Below are 19,785 nucleotides of genomic sequence, written 5' to 3'. Positions count from 1 at the left end.
ATTACTTGTAGCTGAAGGGGACACCAAATGTGATAAAACTTATGGAGCACTTGACTTACTTTCAATGCTTTTAGAAATGTCAATTTGATTGTTGATGAATAATGAGGCATTCACTATTCTTGGAAATGATGGAGATCATCTAGACCTGTTCTTTTACATGTTCAACCTTCGTTCACATGTTGGCAGACTGCAAGTTCACTGGAGAACAAATATAGGATTCAATCTTTTTGCGTTATCCTTTTCTTTTTTCACTGGTCATTTCCCTCAATATCAGGTCAGAGTTGTTTAATGTGAACTACTTTTCTCTTTTAGTAGGAAAGTGAAGTGAAGGATTTTAGTTATCCTATCCCCACAAGCTCTATGAATAAAAACCACAAGCTTTGACTGTGAATGAGATGGATGATAAGCTGCATTTGGCAACCTTCCACAATGGAGTCAGTTTAGATCTATTCATCCACAAGCTCTATGAATAAGAGCCACAGACCATGGCTGAACTCGTCCACTCAACCCAAAGCTTCATGAATGCGGAAGATGCGATCATTGCCAAGAAGAGGAAGAAAGCAGGACGGATTGAAGCGAAGCTTCCACGTCACTCTAAACAATACCCTCGTCCAAAGAAGGCCCGGACGAGAGAGAAGAAGGATAAAGACAATAGGAAGGCAAATTCATCTTCAGGAAGAAGCCTACATTACACGCTCTTGAACGTTCCACTTGATTAAGTGCTTATGCAGATCAAAGACGACCCATCCTTAAAGTAGCTGGAGAAGATGAAGGGAGATCTTAATAAGCGTAATAAGAACAAGTATTGCCGCTTCCATAGAGACCATGGGCATGATACGGACGAATGCTATGATTTGAAGCAATATGTTGAGAATCTCATTAGGCAGGGAAAGTTGAGAAATTTTCTTGGACGAGATCATAAGGATGAGAAGTTAAAGGGAAAGGTAGAAGAGCCATCACGGCCCCCACTTAGAGAAATAAGAGTTACTGTAGGAGGAACTTTAGTAGGACAATCTTCCAAGTCAAGGAAGACCTACCTAGAGGTGGTACAGAACGTCCAGCTCTCTAGACGACCACCAAGGACGAAGGGGGTAGACAAGCAAGCTATCACCTTCACGGACGAGGATGCTAGGAGGGTCCATCATCCACATGACGATGCAATCGTTGTGACCTTGCTCATTGCAGACTACACGACTAGAAAGATGCTAATAGATAATGGGAGTTTAGCAAATATCCTATATTGCCCCGCCTTCCAACAGATGAGGCTTGGACGAGATTAAGTTTGTCTAGTGAATTCACCCTTAGTTGGATTTGGAGGAATGAAAGTACAACCAGTGGGCACTATTACTCTACCCGTCGTGTTAGGGGCGTATCCACAACAGATAGCTAAAGAAGTAAATTTCCTCATCATAGATTGTCCATCTTCTTACAATGCCATCATTGGACGACCAACTTTGAATAATTGGAAGGCAGTGACATCTACCTACCACCTATCTGTCAAGTTTCCAACAAATTATGGGATAGGACAAGTGCAAAGAGATCAGTTAGCAGCTAGAGAATACTACTTAACCATGTTGGCTATGGATGAGCATGTGCAGACGATGAATATAGAAGAAAGAAGGGTTGTTACAGAGCCCACTAAAGTACTAGAAGACGTTCCTCTGGACGAAGGTGTGTGTGTGTGTGTGAAAACATCGCAAGATTGCACAAGTTTCTCATGTTATGACAATTTGAGATATGAGAAAATCAATTTAACTCAACACAATCATAATTGCTTGATGGGGGGCTCAATAGATCAAGGTGGTACTAAGAAGGGTCCCGATAGATCGAAAAGGTATCAAGGTTGCTATCGAGGCACATGTTGAAAATGCACTTTTCTTGAGTTTTTCTTAAGCAAACTTTGTGCTTTCAATGTGGTCCTAAATTACAACTTTAAGACACAAAAAAACTCAATAAAAGACGCATAATTTAGCATTGTTTAACAATACCAAAACACATGAACCTTACAATGACGGTGCTTTCTTTCAAGATAAATAAGTTATATCATCGTAAACACCCAATGATAAATAAGTTTAAAAAATTCATAACCAAATCGAGAATTCTTAAAATATGAAAGGATAAAATAAAATAGTAAAATATAGGATCAAACAAAGTATCTTTTCCAAACGAACTAGTAAATGTCCATATCATCATTCACTTATTCGGCCATCCCCTTCCCCCCCCCCCCTCCCCCCTACATTTTTGTAACAGAGAGAGAGAGAGAGAGAGAGAGAGAGAGAGAGAGAAATGGCAATTAAACAAGCCACATTCCTTTGGAGCTTTAGAATCTAAACTGACTCCAAATTAAGGTGTTTACGTGAATTTAAATATTTAAATTTGACTTCTGGAATGAATTCCAATAGCATAAGAAATGTTTCTTTATTTTTCTACACAAATTAAAAGAGAAATATTTTTAGTGACTTCGAAGACGAATTGGAAGTCCTTTCGCCGGAATTGGCATCATGTCACTTATAATCTTCTCATCAGGAAGGATCACCTCCCATTTAAACTTCTTCACCACATTGTGAACAAAAGTGAGTATTGCTAGCCGAGCGTACTCTTTCCCAGGGCACATACGAGGTCCACCACCAAATGGAACAAATGTGAATGGTGGAATTGTATTAGAATCCTCATACCTTGACGGGTCAAATTTTTCTGGCTCTGGAAAGAACTCTGGGTTCTTATTTGTGGTACTGACTGTCCAATATACCTGCCAAAAATAATATAATCAATATATATATAAAAGCAGAGACCTCATGCAGAAGTGCATGAGGTTTTGCCACATGGCGCTTTGTATGAGTACTTTCTCATTTAGCTTTTCACCTCTCATCTTCTTATCAATGATCAGTTTAAGCCATAAATGTAGAAAATTAATGATTTGGTTCTACTCCCTTTTTCAACTTCTTGAACTCTTCCACTTTTAATTTCATTAATTTAATAAATGAAAGGTTTTCTCCATTCAATGTTATTTTTCATGTTCTTTTATATATTCCAGTTTCACAAAATATCAAAAGGCCAAAAGAAAAATAGGACTGGAGAGATAGAGAGACAAAAAGTGAGAAATTAGTGTCAAAAGAGTATGAAATTGCTTTTGGTTTCAGGTCATATGCTTCAAACTCCTTAACAACATTATCAAAGCTTAATACAATACTTTCACAACATATGGGGTTTTTAAAAGGAATGTGTTTTTTGTTTTTATTTATATTATGGAAAGTGTTTAATATTTGTAAGTGATTAAGGGACTCAGATGTAAGTATAATTAAACTTAAGATACGAAATAGTATAAGTTTACATTTCCCTGTTCAATTATTGTTTTTTTTTAATCTCTTCACATGTATATTTAGTTTTAAGAATTAGAAACCTTTAATCTTAGATGTTTAGAATTCAAAAGTTCATGTGTTTTCTTTAAAAAAATAAATAAATACTTCTTAAAAAAGAAAATGAAATAATAAAAAAATTTATATTGGAAACAGTCAAATGTAAGAATTATATACATGTACACGTGATCAAACAAAAAAGGGCATGTAGTGACATTTTTAGAGTCTAATTAATTATTGTTACTTATGGATATATTGTGTTACAATTTTTTTTCATTCATTATTTTAGTGATGTATAATACATAATTGAAATTAATTTTCCAAACATTATAATACACATGAGTATTATAAAATAACTAATAACAAACACGCGCATCGCGCGGGACATCCACTAGTATTATATAAATGCGGAATATATTATTCCTAGGCCCATTACATGTTAGTTACATTCATATTAACATTGTAATAGTTTAAATTCATGTACGTACCTTCCACCCCTTTGGAATTGTGCAACCAGCATAGGTAAAATCAGTTAGGGCTTCCCTGAAAGTACCCTGAAGTGGTGGTGTAAGCCTCATCACTTCATTTATCGCGTTCCATGAATACTTCATTTTCTGTATGTCATCCCACTCCAATAAGTCTCCAGGCTTTTTTGCAGCTGACACCTCCAATTGCTCTGGTTTCATAAATTACAGTAAAAAGAAATTCCATTAGTAGTTATATTAGAGTCTTTGTCCCACTTATTTTGCATATACATAGTTTTTTATAATCTTAATGTAATTCTAGTTTAACCAGCTTTTAACAAGTCAAGAATCTGTAGGGAAATTACACGAAATTCTCAAACCTGTAAGAAACAAAAATTAGAGAAAACACATGCTAAAGAAAAATAATTACACGCACAAAACAGTATTTACGTGGTTCGGCAATTTCCCTACGTCCATGGAGTTGCAGGAATTTCACTATTATCAAGGAAAAATACAAAGTGCGGCTATAGTTTTTTTTTTTTTTTTACTCTCTCAAAAACAACAACAACAACCCTAATCACCAAAAATAGTGTTTTTCTATATCCTATGCACAGGATTCACAATGAGCGCGGCGGCTTGGGCCACTCCATGGACTAAGCCTCAGAAAACTTCCATTAAAAACCACGCAACATTATTCGGATCGAGTCGGATCATCAACCAGATTAAACACAACTAGGCTCCACAAAGCCCAACAGAATCTTGTAAGTTAGTCTCTATTACTTGATCTCATCCTTTACAAGATCAAGATTCAAATTCTCCTCCTAGACCAAGGTCAAAGTTAGGAATTTTTGTTTGGGATGGCCGAGTTGCGCGACACTAATATATTAGTCAAGATAATCTTCTACACACACATACACACACTTTTTTATTTGATAAGTTATATATATACACACCATAAAAATAAAATAAAAAGAGCTTACTGTCTTCTATCAAAATTATGTTTAATGATGACTTTTCATAGAATAAAATTCATATTTTACCATTTTCAAAGTGAAATTCTTAAAAAATTTCATTCTCAATACAAATTATCAAATTGTATACCAAAGTAAGTAAAAAGCATTTCAATTGAACTAATGAAGTTTTCAAAAATGTAAGGTTGAATTTATTCAATCACGTGTTGGCTTTATTTCGTGCTAAATTTGCTTGTAATTTAGCAATTAGATACCTTGTGTTCTTGTATTTAGGTGAGAATTATGTAAAGCTAGTGTGTGAGAGAGTATGAAGAAAACTCAAAATGTGTGCAATTCAAAGGAGTCTCGTGACTAGATCTCGTGACTGGCTCGCAATTGGCAAGTCGCCAGAATGGCACACGTGTAAAGCATGCAGGGGGAGCTAAAGGGTCACGACAGCTGAAGTACAACAAAACAAAACCTCCAGTCATGAGGTTGAGTCGCCAGAATGCCCTGTTTGGTTGAAACTGAATTTTCGTATTCCTCATACACATTACTATAAATACCCTTATACCCACGAAATGTAGAGAGCTTCTAGAGAGAAGTTTAAGAGAGAAACCATATAGAAAAACAAGATTGACTCATCCACAATCTTCATCCTTTGATTCTCCAAATTCCTCTACTCTCATTCTCTCTATTGACATATTCTTGAGAGGTACATTTAGCCAAATCCTATCTCACCATACCTATATCAGTGAGGAGATATTTTGGTGCTTGGGAAGCAGTTTAGAAGGGACCAAATCATTTGGTTGATGTAATGGGCGATTGCAGGATCCAGTAAGCTAGAGAAGACAAGGTTCAACGTACCCTGTTGGAGCAAAAAGCTTGGAGGGTTTAGGTGCACTGGCTAAATTAGGCTAGGAGGGTCTTCTACTATCCATGTATCCTGGCTTTATTCTCTAGTGGATTATTGACTGCTTAGAGGGCGGCAGAGAGGTTTTTCGCCAAGTTCTTCGGTTTCCTCTTCGATAACACATCGCCGTGTTATCCTTTTATTTGCATTTCTCTTCCCTTACTCTTTACCTTTTAATTATTTTTGTGTTTGTGATTAAATATGGTTTATATTGTGTTACCATTTTGGTCATAGATTATATTTCATTTTCCACACATATATTATTTGATTATAAGCTTGTGTTGGTAATTTTGATATAGGGGTCTAAATGTTCATAGGTGTTTTACACACTAATTTAACTTTCAAGGGTTACACCAAACCTTGTCTTCTCTAACTTACCGGATTCTGCAATCGCCTATTGCATCAACCAAATGAATTGGTCCATCCTGAACTGCTTCCCAAGCACCAAAATATTTCCTCACTGATATGGGTATGGTGAGATAGGATTTGGCTAAATGTACCTCTCAAGGATATGTCAATGGAGGTACATTTAGCCAAATCCTATCTCACCATACCCATATCAATGAGGAGGTATTTTGGTGCTTGGGAAGCAGTTCAGAAGGGACCAATTCATTTGGTTGATGTAATGGGCGATTGCGGGATCCGGTAAGCTAAAAAATACAAGGTTCGACGTAACCCTATTGGAGAAAAATTTTTGGAGGGCTTAGGTGCACTGGGTAGATTAGGCTAGAAGGGTCTTCTACTATTACTTTATTCTCTAGTGGATTATTGACCGCTTAGAGGGCGGTAGAGAGGTTTTTCGCCAACTTCTTCGGTTTCCTCTTCGATAACACATCGCCGTGTTATCCTTTTGTTTGCATCTTTCTTCCCTTACTCTTTATCTTTTAATTACTGCTATGTTTGTGATTAAATATGGTTTAGATTGTGTTACCATTTTGGTTGTAGATTATGTTTCATTTTCCACACATATATTGTTTGATTATAAGTTTGTGTTGGTAATTTTGATTTGGGGGTCTAAACGTTCATAGGTGTTTTACACACTAATTTAACTTTCAAGGGTTACGCTGAACCTTGTCTTCTCTGGCTTATCAGATCCTGCAATCGCTCATTGCATCAACCAAATGAATTGGTCCCTTCTGAACTGCTTCCCAAGCACCAAAATATCTCCTCACTGATACGGGTATGGTGAGATAGGATTTGGCTAAATGTACCTCTTAAGGATATGTTAATGGAGAGGGTGAGAGTAAAGGAATTTGGAGAATCAAAGGATGAAGATTGTGGATGAGTCAATCTTGTTTTTCTCTAGGGTTTCTCTCTCAAAATTCTCTCTAGAAGCTCTCCACATTTCATGCGAATAAGGGTATTTATAGTAGTGTGTATGAGGAATGCAAAAAGTTAGTTTCAACCAAACAGGGCATTCTGGTGACTCAACCTCACGACTGGAACGAGTCGTGAGTCTGAGTCGAGAGCTAACTGTCTTGCCAGACTAAAAGTTTTGTCTTGTAGTGCTCTCGTTGTCGTGACCCTTCAGTTCCCCTTGCATGCTTCACACGTGTGCCATTCTGACGACTTGCCAGTCACGAGATCCAGTCGCAAGACTCTTTTGAATTAGACATATCTCTAGTTTTCTTCACACTATTTCACACACTACCTTTACATAATTCGTACCTAAATACTGGGTATCTAATTGCTAAATTACAAGAAAATTTAGTACAGAATAAAGCCAACACATGATTGAATAAATTCAACCTTACAATCTCCCCCTTTGTGATTAACTATGGTTTAGAGTGTTTTACCAATTTGGATATAGCTTATATTTCGTATTCCGCACATATATTGTTTGATTATAAGCTTGTGTTGGTATTTTTGTATTTGGGGGTCTAAAAGTTCATAACTATTTTACACACTATTTGAACTTTCAATTGGTATCAAAGCGGGTTCACTTGCTGTGGTTTCATTACCTAAGTGAGATTCTAGACTCCTTTTTGAGATGGATCGATCTCAATCGCTTAATGCTCCTTCATACTTTGATGGGAGCAACTATACTTTTTGGAAAGTTCGTATGAGAGCATTTCTATGTTCCATTGATGAAAGTGTTTGGGATGCTATGGAGATAGGATGTACTAGGCTAGAGAGGCTGCTAAATCCACATTGGATAAGGCAGCTCTTACGGCAGCTAATGCTAATAGCAAGGCTTTAGATGCTATTTCTTTGGTATTCCCCCTGATAAATTTCACAGGATTTATCATGTCACAATTGCCAAAGAAGCGTGGCAAATCTTGGAGATGATCTATGAAGGCACCAAAAAGGTGAAAGACACTAAGTTGCAAATGCTTATCACACACTTCGAAGAGCTGAAGATGAGTCATTCGACTCATTTTATGGGAAGCTAATGAAGTGATGATTGGGAAATTCAACTTAGGAGAAAAGACAGAGGACTCCAAGATTGTGAGGAAGATCCTATGATCATTACCGGAGAGCTTTCGTGCAAAGGTCACTGCCATCAAAGAGAGCAAAGACCTTGATGAGATCAAAATTCAAGAACTCATTGACTCTCTTTAAACCTATGAGCTATCTCTACCATCACAAGGGAAGAGCAAATCCCTTGGTTTAAAGACAATAAATGAGAAAGTAGAAGCTCAAGACTCCTCAGATAATGATGAGATTGAAAAAGATGTGGCATATCTTGTTAAGAACTTCTGAAAGTTCTAAAAGTTCAAAAAGAATGGAAAGTTTGTTGAGAAGGGAAAAGTCCCAAATTCCTGGATTTCAAGAAAAAATATGGGAAGGATTCTCAATCCTCTCAAGGAATCATATGCTATGAATGCAACGGTCATGGACATCTCAAGAAGGAGTGTCCCAACTATTTGAGAGAAAAAGGTAAAGTGTATGCAACTACCCTTAGTGACACAGACTCGTCTAATTCAGACTCGGAAGAAAGCTGTGACAGAGAAGGAAACTACTCCACATTTATGACCATTGCTCCCATGGAATCTTTGGATGATTTGAGTGTATTAGTGGAAGAGCTTGGTGAGCACACGAAAGTGGAGTCGATGGGGATAGTAGAGGAATTTGATGATGAGGAAGATGAAAAAACAATGGGGTTGCAAGAAACCTATAGGAATCTCCTTAAGAAGACCGGTGACTATGCAAAAGTGGCTAATGTAGCCATCAAGAAAATGAAGAGAGCAGAGCAAGATTACAAAAGTCTTTTAGTGCGTTACAAGGAGACCAAATGTGAAGTCGAGATGCTGAACGGAGAACTAACTGAAGCCTATTCAAAGATAAAGTTTCTTGAGCTTGAGGTGATTCAAACTAATGCTAAAGTTGAGTGGGTTTCCTCCAAAAAGCTTGATGAAGTGCTTGCACATTAAATGCCCTTTTCGGACAAAAGTGGCTTAGGATACACCGGAGAGGCTAGTTCAAGCACCATTTTGTCTAAGGAGATGAAGTTTGTAAAAGTAAAGGAACCAATAATAACAACTTCAACTGTTGAGAAAGTGAAGTATGAAAAGACACCAAAGGTGATTGCTCAACGGGTTTCAACAAAGGCTCCAAACCCAGCAGTGGCTAAACTTAAGGCGAAAGGAAAATCTCTTCCAAAGTCACAAAGGGGGGACCGAAAATTCAACACTTTTGTCACCATTGTAGAATCCAAGGTCACACTAGACCCAACTGCTACAAGCTTTGGGCATTAAAGAATGGAAGCCATCAAAGGCCAAGAGGACAAAGAAATGGCAAAGGGAACTTCAAGCAATCGAAAGGGGGAGAAGCTGAGTCTAACATTGGAGATGTAATGAAGATGATAGACACCATCACTTCTTGCTTGGCAAACTTCACCCTAAGGTTTGAGAACTATAACTCAAGTACCCAATCCTCTAAGGATATCACCCAAAACACACGTGTCGTGTGGACAAAGAAGGGTACACATGCATAAGCATTAGAAAATCCAAAAAGTTTGATCGGCATTATTATGTTTTGTCACACGCATGTTTTTCCTTGTACCTTCATACAAATGGCTTTATGCATTTATGAGCGTAGCTTGTTCTTTATGCACTCATATCATTATGGAAAAAATCTTGACATCTATGTGACTGTTGTAAATAAATATTTAAACTTGTCATGAATGATTAGTCAATGGTTTTGTTGATTTTGAGACTTGCATAGACTTGTGCCTATATATCTTCTCACCCTTTTATTTTTTTGTTTAAAGAGCTCAACCAATGTAAATATCAAAACGAAAAGAGATAATAAGCTGCAAAAGCCGTCACATATACTAGTACTTAACTAGGAAAAAAGGAAAAGTGACTTTTATGAAAATGTATGATGCCCCAAAAAGCTAAAGGCTTGTTCATCAAATTGAAATATCAAAATTTCAAGCATCGATCTCAAAAAGAGATGTAAAGATAAAAAATGATCAAATGTTATGATGTGTTCGAAGCCAAATGAAAAGCTTTAAAGTTATGTAATCAAGTTTTTTGTGATGTCATATATGCATATTTTTATAATGGAGATTGGTCACTCTTCCTAGTGTTAATTGTGTATGTCTTGGTTAAATTGATCATTGAAACTTCACATTAGACTAAGGACTATCTAACATTTGATATCCACACACATCACACATGTCTATGTTCAATGAATGCCTTATTCATTTGCGTGATTGTACTTGATTAAATGTGTTGCACATGCTCAATCATATGTTGATCAAACACAAAAGGATTTTTGAGTGTTCTAATTTTTTTTGGAAAGTGTTTTTGTTTTAAAAATTTTCAAAAATTTCAAAAACTATGAAACTCTATTTTGGCGACTCACTCTCGCGAGTCACTCCAGTCGTGAGCTTACTCAGAAGCTTTTGCGACTCATTGGCGAGTCAACTCCCCAGTCGCGAAAAAGACTTAGAAAATTTTCAAAATTTCTGGGTTTTTGTCATCTTCGTTGCTCAGTTTGGCAACTGGTTTGCGAGTGGAAGCTCCAGTCGCGAGTTTACTCAGAATGATTCGCGACTCCCTTCGTGACTTTCTCGCGAGTGGACCTTCCAGTCGTGAAAAACACTTAGAAATTTTTTTCAAACTTTGTCACACGGGTTTCTGGCGGCTTGACTTGGTGACTTGGTCACGACTCTTACCAGTCACGGAAAACGCATGTTTTACACAATGAGGGTTATTTTCAAAGCAGTTTTCAAAAACTTTTCATTTTTCCCTCGCATCTCGTGACTGTTCATCATCTTGTCTGCCTCTCCCTCTTCCAAAACCTCCATTTTCACTCACAAAACCTCCATTTTCTTCATCAATCTTCAAGAAAAGGTATGGATTTTTTTTTTTCCAAAAGTATTTCATGTTTCTAACCCTAGATTTCTTGGATTTTGTGTTTGTGATGTGATTTGAAAATATGATGTTTGAATATGGTTTAAATGATGTTTTGTTGAGTTTTCCATATGGGTTTTGTTGATCTTGTTTGTATAATGCCTATTCAACATGTTTTTCATGTTTGTTCTTCATTGTTGTGCATTATACCATGGTTGTGTTGTGTTGTGCATATCATGTCCATGATAAAATGTTTCATTAACATTTTCTTGTATTTCCGTGGATTTCATGGAATACAAAGGCTCTCGAGATAATCTTGTTTCTTTGATTTTGAAACATCATATGATTATGTGTTTTTACACTTTGCCCTAATTTGCTCTAATTTGCATATTTTTGCATTTGATGCACACACACACACACACACACACACACACATTTTGACATGTTTGAGTGCTTATCTTCATGATTCCATCATATCTTGATGATATATGTTGTCACATGTCAATTTTCTTTGATTTCCCCTGTGTGTGTGTGTGTGTGTGTATGTTTTTAGGGTGTTAATTCAAAATCTCTTCTTAGGGACTAACTTGTTGCTAAACAAGTTTGTTGTTTTTTGTGTATCATCTTGCTCTTCAATATTACATGATACAGCTTGATGATGTCTCCTTTCAAGAAATCAGTAGTAAAAGGAAGTGGCAACAAGGGCAAAGAACCTGCGATCGATCTTGACAACTTCACCCCTAAGTCCAAGAAGACTCGGTCATCCACAGGCTTTTATGATACCGAGAAGTTTAGATCCTATGCAGCAGCTCAAAGAAATGACAGTTACTTTAGGGATGCTTCCATGTTGGTGGAAAGGGTGGTGGATCAAGCCTCTCTTCTTTATACAAACATTCCGAAATGGTTCGCCACCAAGGATTGGAACTTTCTTTTGACCAGCTTTGAGGAACCATATGAAAATATGGTCAAGGAATTTTATGCAAATGCTATTTCAAAAGGAGATGAGTTGGAATGTTGGGTTCGAGGAAAGAGTTTCACAATGACACCGACCTATCTTACGGATATCTTGCACATCAACCAACCAATGTTCCCAAAGCCACCGGTGTATGATGACTTGTATCCGGAAGAGGATTTACTTTAGAAAACTCTAGGAGTGAACTTGGAGTTCTCTCCCAATGGGAAATCAATTAGTGTTTCATCACTATCTCCTGAATTAAGGGTTCTCACAACACTCATGTTCCACAACCTCTACCCTCATTCCAGCACCGGACATATGAATCTTGGTAAAGCTTTGTTCCTTAGTGACCTGGTCAATGAAGAAGAAATTGATATTTGCTCTCATATCTTCCATATTTTGAGCAAAACTGCTGAAAGACCTGCCTCAAGGAATTGCGTTCCTTTTTGCTTCCTCATTTAAAAAATATTGAAGCTCAAAGGTGTTCATTCAATGGAAGATGAGTGTCCCTACCCTCAACCAAGTCCTATCAACATTCGAACTCTCAATGCTAGCATTGGTCATAGCAAAAAGGGGGTCAAGCAAGAATGTAATGCTCCTCAAGGTGGTGCACAATCTAGTTCACACTCGAATGATGAAAAGTTGGACAACATACTTGCTTCTATGCAAGACCTTAGCACTAAAGTATTCGGTCTAGCATTTATCATGTATTCTCACCACACCTATTTTGATACAAAGTTCACATCTCTCCAAACTCAGTTGGACCAAATCCAAAGGAAGCTAGAGGAAGATGAAGACTAGCTATTCCATAACAAAAAGGGGGAGATAACTTACGGGGGAGTGTCATGATAGGGGGAGAGAGAGCTAGATCAAAGGGGAAGCATTGGAGATGAAGAGCAAGAGTAGCAAGAAAAGCAGTCGCAGCAAGCTTATTTAATATTGTGTTTCATGTGTTTTATGTGTTTTATAGTCTTTATTTATATTTCATGACTAATGTTGTGTACTTGACTATGCTTACTTTGTTTTGTACCTTTGCTTTGTATCTTAGTACTTTTAGTTAATGTTATGCATTTTCTTTAGTACTTCACTCTTGTGCCCTTGTTGGATTTTATATCCTTGATGCAACTACTTTGTGTTTTTGTGTCGATTAAGTGTTGGACATGCAAATGATACTTGGCATTGAGCTTATTAGCCTGCATGTCCGGATGTTTATTCCTTGTGTGAATGTTTATTGTGATCACTATTTATAGTGATTGTTCATGTTTGGTCAAGTCATGCTTTATTTCTTTAATCTTTACTACTTGATCGCATTGTGCTTGCTCCATATGCACTTCAAGATTTCTGCTTACAGTCATCATCTTGTGTTATTTTTTTAGGAAAAACTTGGTCGTATGGTACAAGACCTTCACAGTTTCTAGAGTTAGGTGTGAGTGAGTTTTGACAACTGTTTCCAACTCACATGTTAAGTCTAGAGTCTGTTTTAGGGTTTTGTCACGGAATAGCCAAAGGAGGAGATTGTAAGGTTAGATTTATTCAATCATGTGTTGGCTTTATTTCGTGCCAAATTTGATTGTAATTTAGCAATTAGATACCCTATATTTAGGTGGGAGTTATGTAAAGGTAGTATGTGAGAGAGTGTGAAGAAACCTTAAGATGTGTGCAATTCAAAAGAGTCTCGCGACTGGATCTCGCTACTGGCTCGTGATTAGCAAGTCGCTAGAATGGCACACGTGTGAAGCATGTAGGGGGAGCTGAAAGGTCACGACAGCTAGAGTACTATAGGACAAAACTTCCAGTCTAGCAAGACAGTTAGCTCGCGACTTAGACTCACGACTTGTTCGAGTCGCGAGGTTGAAACTGACTTTTCGTATTCCTCATACACACTACTATAAATACCCTTATACCCAAGAAATGTAGAGAGCTTCTAGAGAGAATTTTAAGAGAGAAACCCTAGAGAAAAACAAGATTGACTCATCCATAATTTTCATCCTTTGATTCTCCAAATTCCTTTACTCTCACCCTCTCCATTGACATATCCTTGAGAGGTACATTTACCCAAATCCTATCTTACCATACCCATATCAGTGAGGAGGTATTTTAGTGCTTGAGAAGCAGTTCAAAAGGGGCCAATTCATTTGATTGATGCAATGAGCGATTTCAGGATCCGGTAAGCTAGAGAAGACAAGGTTCGGCATAACCCTTGAAAGTTCAATTAGTGTGTAAAACACCTATGAACGTTTAGACCCCCAAATCAAAATTACCAACACAAGTTTATAATCAAACAATATATGTGCGGAAAATAAGATATAATCTATGACCAAAATGGTAACACACTCTAAACCATATTTAATCACAAACACAGTAGTAATTAAAAGGTAAAGAGAAAGGGAAGAGAGATGCAAACACAAAGATAACACGCCGATGTGTTATCGAAGAGGAAACCTCTCCACCGCCTTCCAAGCGGTCAATAATCCACTAGAGAATAAAGTTAGGATACATGAATAGCAGAAGACCCTTCAAGCCTAATCTACCCAGTGCACCTGAGCCCTCCAAGCTTCTTGCTCCAACAAGGTTACGCCGAACCTTGTCTTCTCTATCTTACCGGATCCCGCAATCGCCCATTGCATCTGCCATCCTTAGCATCTTCCAATGCTTCCCAAATCTCCAAAAACACTCAACACTCTAAATGAGTATGGGTAGTATTTGGATACAAATCTCCTTTCAATGGGTATAACAATGGGAGAGGGAATGAAAAGAGACTATAAAGATTTCTCTCTAAGAATGAATAGCTCTCTCTCTAACAGGGTGAGTGTGTTGTAGAAAACTTATCTAGGGTTTTTCTCTCTGAATAGCCATACTTACATTTCGTGGGAATAAGAGTATTTATGAGGAATGTGAAAAGTCAGTTTTCATCCAAATAGGGCATTCTGGCGACTCGACCTCACGACTGGAACGAGTTACGAGTTTGAGTCGCGAGCTAACTGCTTGACCAAACTGGAAGTTTTGTCCTGTAGTGCTCTAGCTGTCGAGACCCTTCAGCTCCCCTGCATGCTCCACACTTGTGTCACCTTTGGCGACTTATCATTCGCGAGATCTAGTCGCGAGGCTCTTCTTGAGTGCACACATTTGAGTTTTCTTCACACTCTCTCACACACTACCCTTGCATAATCCCCACCTAAATAAAGGGTTTCTATATGCTGAATTACAAGCAAATTTGGCATGGAATAAAGCCAACACATGGTTGATTAAATTCAACTTTAAGAAGCTTGGTGGTCTTAGGTGCACTGAGTAGATTAGACATGGAGGGTCTTCTGCTATTCATGTATCCCAACTTCATGATCCAAAACTTGGAGGAACAAATTTGGCTCCAAATATATTTGAAGCTATCTTGCTCTAATCTATCATGTGGCAACTAAAGAGACATTTCATGTATAGTTCTAGTCACAAATTTTTTTTAATGAGTTAATGACTTGTTTAATCGCCACATAATGGGTTCAAAAATATAAATCCAAACATGTTTAGTGTCAAACTTTATAAAAAAATTTAAAAAATATAAAAACACATTTTACAATAAAAATAAAATGGAGAAAAATAAAGTTGTCTCTATAAGTATTAGACCAATGTTTTTTAGGAGTATCATTGGGCTAAATCCATTAGAGCATTAGCATCGAGTGTTCTAGAAAAATGATATTTTGACACATCAAAAAGTAATTTTATCTATTTTAACACATTACTTTACAATACATCATTCATCACATCTTCTATTCTTTCACCATTTTATTTAAAAATTATTTATTTATTCATTCATTTTAATTCTTATTTTATTCTTACTTTTTTGTTCCTAATAGTAATAGAAGAGAGAGAAAGTTTGCATGGTTCTCAATTCTCTTTAAAAGAGGGAGAAAGTTTGAATAAAAAAGCACAAGTATTTATAGCACATCTCATAGTAAACTTCTATTTTTAGAACCTCACTTTAGCAAATACTAAATATATTTGGTATTTAACGTATCTCATTAAGGTTATTTTTTGTGTTTAGTGTGTTAAATTCTAAACATTAGTATTTAACACACGTTGTGTTAGTGTTTTTATTTGGAAGGCCAATTGTTTGTACCTCTGCCCCTGGGAGGTCCACTAATAATTATCTAATGGGACCTTACCAAATCTGTAAATGTTGTTGAATTAAAAAGACGTGCCAGAGAGCATCTCCAATAGAGTAGATAAAGCCAAAATATAGAGAATGAAACCAGAAAAAAGGGGAAAAGAGAGCTCTAACAGTCTCTATAAAACTCAAAAAAAAAAAATTTGCTCATGAACAACTGCTCGTCAAGTTTGATGGGCTACTATAGATTAGCAACTGATTTTTTTTCATTAAAAAATTCCAACACTTAATATTTTATCACTTCTTTCTCTTTCTTCTTTGATTTTTTTTTGGGCCTCACACTCTCTCTCTTTGTATCTTCTCACAAAACAATTCTTGCTCTCATAAAACCGATTTAATTTAAACAACAAATCTAAAATCACAACAACAACAACAACAACAATTTAGAACAACAATAATAAAAGATCAAGAAAAAAAAATAGAAGCCGATCTGACAAATCTAAAATCAGAAACAACAATTAATCAAGAACAAGGAAAAAAATATAGAAGCTGATATGACCCCTCACCCCTAGCTGCACGCACTCCGCAGTAAGGAGAAGGAGTGGCGGTGGCAGTGTGGTGGAGCAAGGGCATGTCTGTGTGTGTTTGAAGATAATAACACCAAAAGGCAATCAAGATTATGTGAGATGTATCACAAAGAGAGCTAGAGAATGTTCTGGAATTAAGTAGAAAAAGAGAGCTGGAGAATGTGTTATGGAAGTAAGAATGGAGGATAGAGATAAGAGTGGGTAAGCCTGGGTGGAGGAGAAATCACAAGAAAAAAAAAACGTATTGATGAAAGAAAGGAAAAATAATATAAAGAATAAGAAATCACAATTGGGAAATGCTACCACAATATCTTCACAATAAATCTTAAGTAATAGGTTATTATTAGCTAATATTGAGATGGATTCAAGTTACACCTTTTTTTACCGTTGGATCCTCATTAATGCAAATATTCTAATTGATCTCATTTATTATCACTTATTTAATACATTCCATACTTATTTTTAAACCCAAAAAAAATTATACATTTGACTCTCTCTCTCCACTACACGTGTTAATGCCTCAAAGGATGGCTTTCATTGAAATACACCTGTTGAAAAAAAAATTCAGTTTATTTTAAATATTTTCTAGTAAAGGAAGATAAGAATTCTTCGATAATTAGTATGTTACCTTAATCAATAGGATTGCATTGTTGTAATGAATTCGCTAGAATTTCACTATTGTCATGTAAGCAATAGCATTTCTTATGATGGTTATAAAGTTGCAACTGAATTGCAACAACGAAAAGTGCAGTCTCTATAAAAATTTCACAAATATCACAAATACAAAATGATGGAAACATTATTGCTCAAACTAGAATTTCAAACTGATTTCTTCTAAAATATATAGGTCCTATTTGGTAGAGTAGTTAAACAACATATTTTCAGTTTTTAAACAACATTACACCCATTTTCAAATATTTTTTCACCCACACGTATTTCAAAAAACTACAAACAACATTACTCAAACTCTTTTACCAAACGGGCCCTTAACGTCAATGTCCGGCAGTTTTTTTTTTGGCTGCTGGCAACCTATTCGTGGAGGTGGAAGAGCGGTGGAGGAGAAAGAGAGAGTGCTCTAGAGAGAGAAACGTGGAGACAGAGAACAAATAAAAGCAATAGTCGTGTTATTCAACAAAGTCCGATGGCTATGGCTTTTTTTTTTTTTGTTGGTGCCGACGATCTGGCCGTGCAGGTGGAGGAGAGAGAGAGAGAGAGAGAGAGAGAGAGAGAGAGTCATATGTATAAATTTTGTTGGGTTAGAAATAAGTATGGAATGTATTAAATAAAAGATAATAAATGAGATCAATTAGTATATTAGTATTAATGATGGTCTTTTTTTACCATTAGATCTATTTAAATCCAATGGTTTAAAAAATGTATAACTCTTTAGAGTTATACTAGGTGTAACTTGAACTCATCTCACTAATATTAGTGAGAAAAAAATAATTTCAGTGGTGGGTTTAAATTAAAACTAGTAACAACTTTTCACATAAAATTTTATTGTGAAAATATTACAAAAAATGTTATAAACGTAATACTTTTCATTGAAAAATATGGTCATTGGAAATGGATAGAGGAAGAATAAATGAAGATTAAAAAAAGAATAAAGAACGAATGAAGAAATAGTATTTAAATGACATGGAGAAAGGATAAAAAATCTGTTAGAATGTATATTTGAAAAAATAAATAGATAAAAAGTAAATGTTACTGTTCACTGTCTAAACAATACAAAAATTTAGAGAAGTTATTGGAGATACTCTGAGTAGGAGAATTAAAAAGGAGAAGAGATCAAGTTGGTACCAGCTAGGATTTTCTCAAAGATTTCGGGTCTCTCTCCAACATATTTCATGAAGAAAGTCATGGCAGTAGCCACAGTGCTATACCCAGCAGTAAGCAAACCCATAATCTTATCAGCAATTTCAGCCTCTGGCATGTACTTCCCAGATGGATCAGTAGCAATGATCATGTGTGACAATATGTCCGGCATAGGTTGTCCTGTTGCCATAGCAGACTTCTTCTCCTGAATAACACTCCTTAGCTCCTTTCTGATTGCCGCAGCAGCTTTGTTTGCATTGTAAAATATAGTTCCTGGAAACTTCACAGGAATTGAATGCAACCCAAGTGTAATATCATCAAACTTGCTAACAAGTCTAGCAATTCGCTCAGGATCATCAGTGCCCAAAAAAAATCTACAGGCTAGACTCAAAGTTAGAGTCTTGGCAAGAGGGAAGGCCTTGACTACATCATTTCCTTCCCAATAACTTTGCATTTGTTGCTGCGTGATGGAGTCCATTTTCCCCAAGTACCTCACCAATGCTTCGGGCTTCAAAAACCCAGGTGATTTTAGGATTTTGGCCTCAGCATCGCTTGAGATTTGGGCTGGAGCAGCTGTTTGCATTTGATAAGAACGGAAGATCTTTTGCATAGAATGAGGACGAAATGCAGTGAAGAGCTTTTGCTCGTTGGCGAACAAGAATTTGTGTCCACTTGGTCCACATATGACTACTGTTTCCCCACCAAAAATCTTGCTCTTGAATATATCAGGGTTGTACTTCTTCATCCTATCAAACACAAACTTCTCTGGCTTCCCAAATAGGAACTCAAGGGTTTCACCCATGATAGGCCATCCAAAGCTCCCTGGTGCCAGGTTTTTACGACCATCGTTGGACTTTCTTGTGAAAGCCAAGATGGAAAAAGCAAGAACTACAGGGATCAAACATAGGATTAAGAGGAAAGCAGCCATGGTTATTGTTATCAAGGGAGGAATCAATAACGAGTGGTTGAAATTGAAGCTAGAATAAGAGATATAGGGGTAGTTGGCACTTGGCGCACCTAATTGTGTTTAGTACGGCATTTTGAGTTGGATCAACATTTTGTAGCTCTATTTTTTTTTTTTTTTTTTGAAAAGGTTGCATTTTTAAAAGAGAATAACTTAGGTCCGGAGCTGGCGTAAAAGGGATCCAGAAACGCCACGTCAGCCATCAAACTTAAATTTAATACATCTATTACACGCAATTAAAACCCACATAAAACCTCTATCTTTTTTGTTCTTTCTCTTCAAAGGATATTGAAACCTTTAAGCAAAGATATTGAAACCTGCAACAACACGGTAGAAAAGACCAATCACATGTATTTGACATTAAGGAATTTAAGATAGT

At 36.6% G+C, this 19,785-nt stretch overlaps 2 protein-coding genes across 2 annotated transcripts; one reads left to right on the top strand and one right to left on the bottom strand.

Moving 5' to 3' along the window:
- Positions 1-767: 767 nt before the first annotated feature.
- LOC142615940 (uncharacterized) lies at positions 768-1,280 on the top strand. The gene has a single exon (XM_075788842.1). It carries the CDS (start codon positions 768-770, stop codon positions 1,278-1,280), a length of 513 nt encoding a protein of 170 aa, XP_075644957.1.
- Positions 1,281-2,452: 1,172 nt separating this feature from the next.
- Positions 2,453-19,370, bottom strand: LOC142614763 (beta-amyrin 28-monooxygenase-like). The gene is made up of 3 exons (XM_075787393.1): positions 18,428-19,370; positions 3,845-4,032; positions 2,453-2,749 (listed from the first exon to the last, which is right to left on the bottom strand). Exons 1-3 carry the CDS (start codon positions 19,368-19,370, stop codon positions 2,453-2,455), a joined length of 1,428 nt encoding a protein of 475 aa, XP_075643508.1.
- Between the last annotated feature and the right edge of the window lie 415 nt (positions 19,371-19,785).

Source organism: Castanea sativa, chromosome 11, assembly GCF_040712315.1.
Source record: "Castanea sativa cultivar Marrone di Chiusa Pesio chromosome 11, ASM4071231v1".
NCBI classification, from domain to species: Eukaryota; Viridiplantae; Streptophyta; class Magnoliopsida; order Fagales; family Fagaceae; genus Castanea; species Castanea sativa.
The sequence above is the reverse complement of the archived record's forward strand: the minus strand, read 5'-3'. Positions and strand labels throughout refer to the sequence as shown.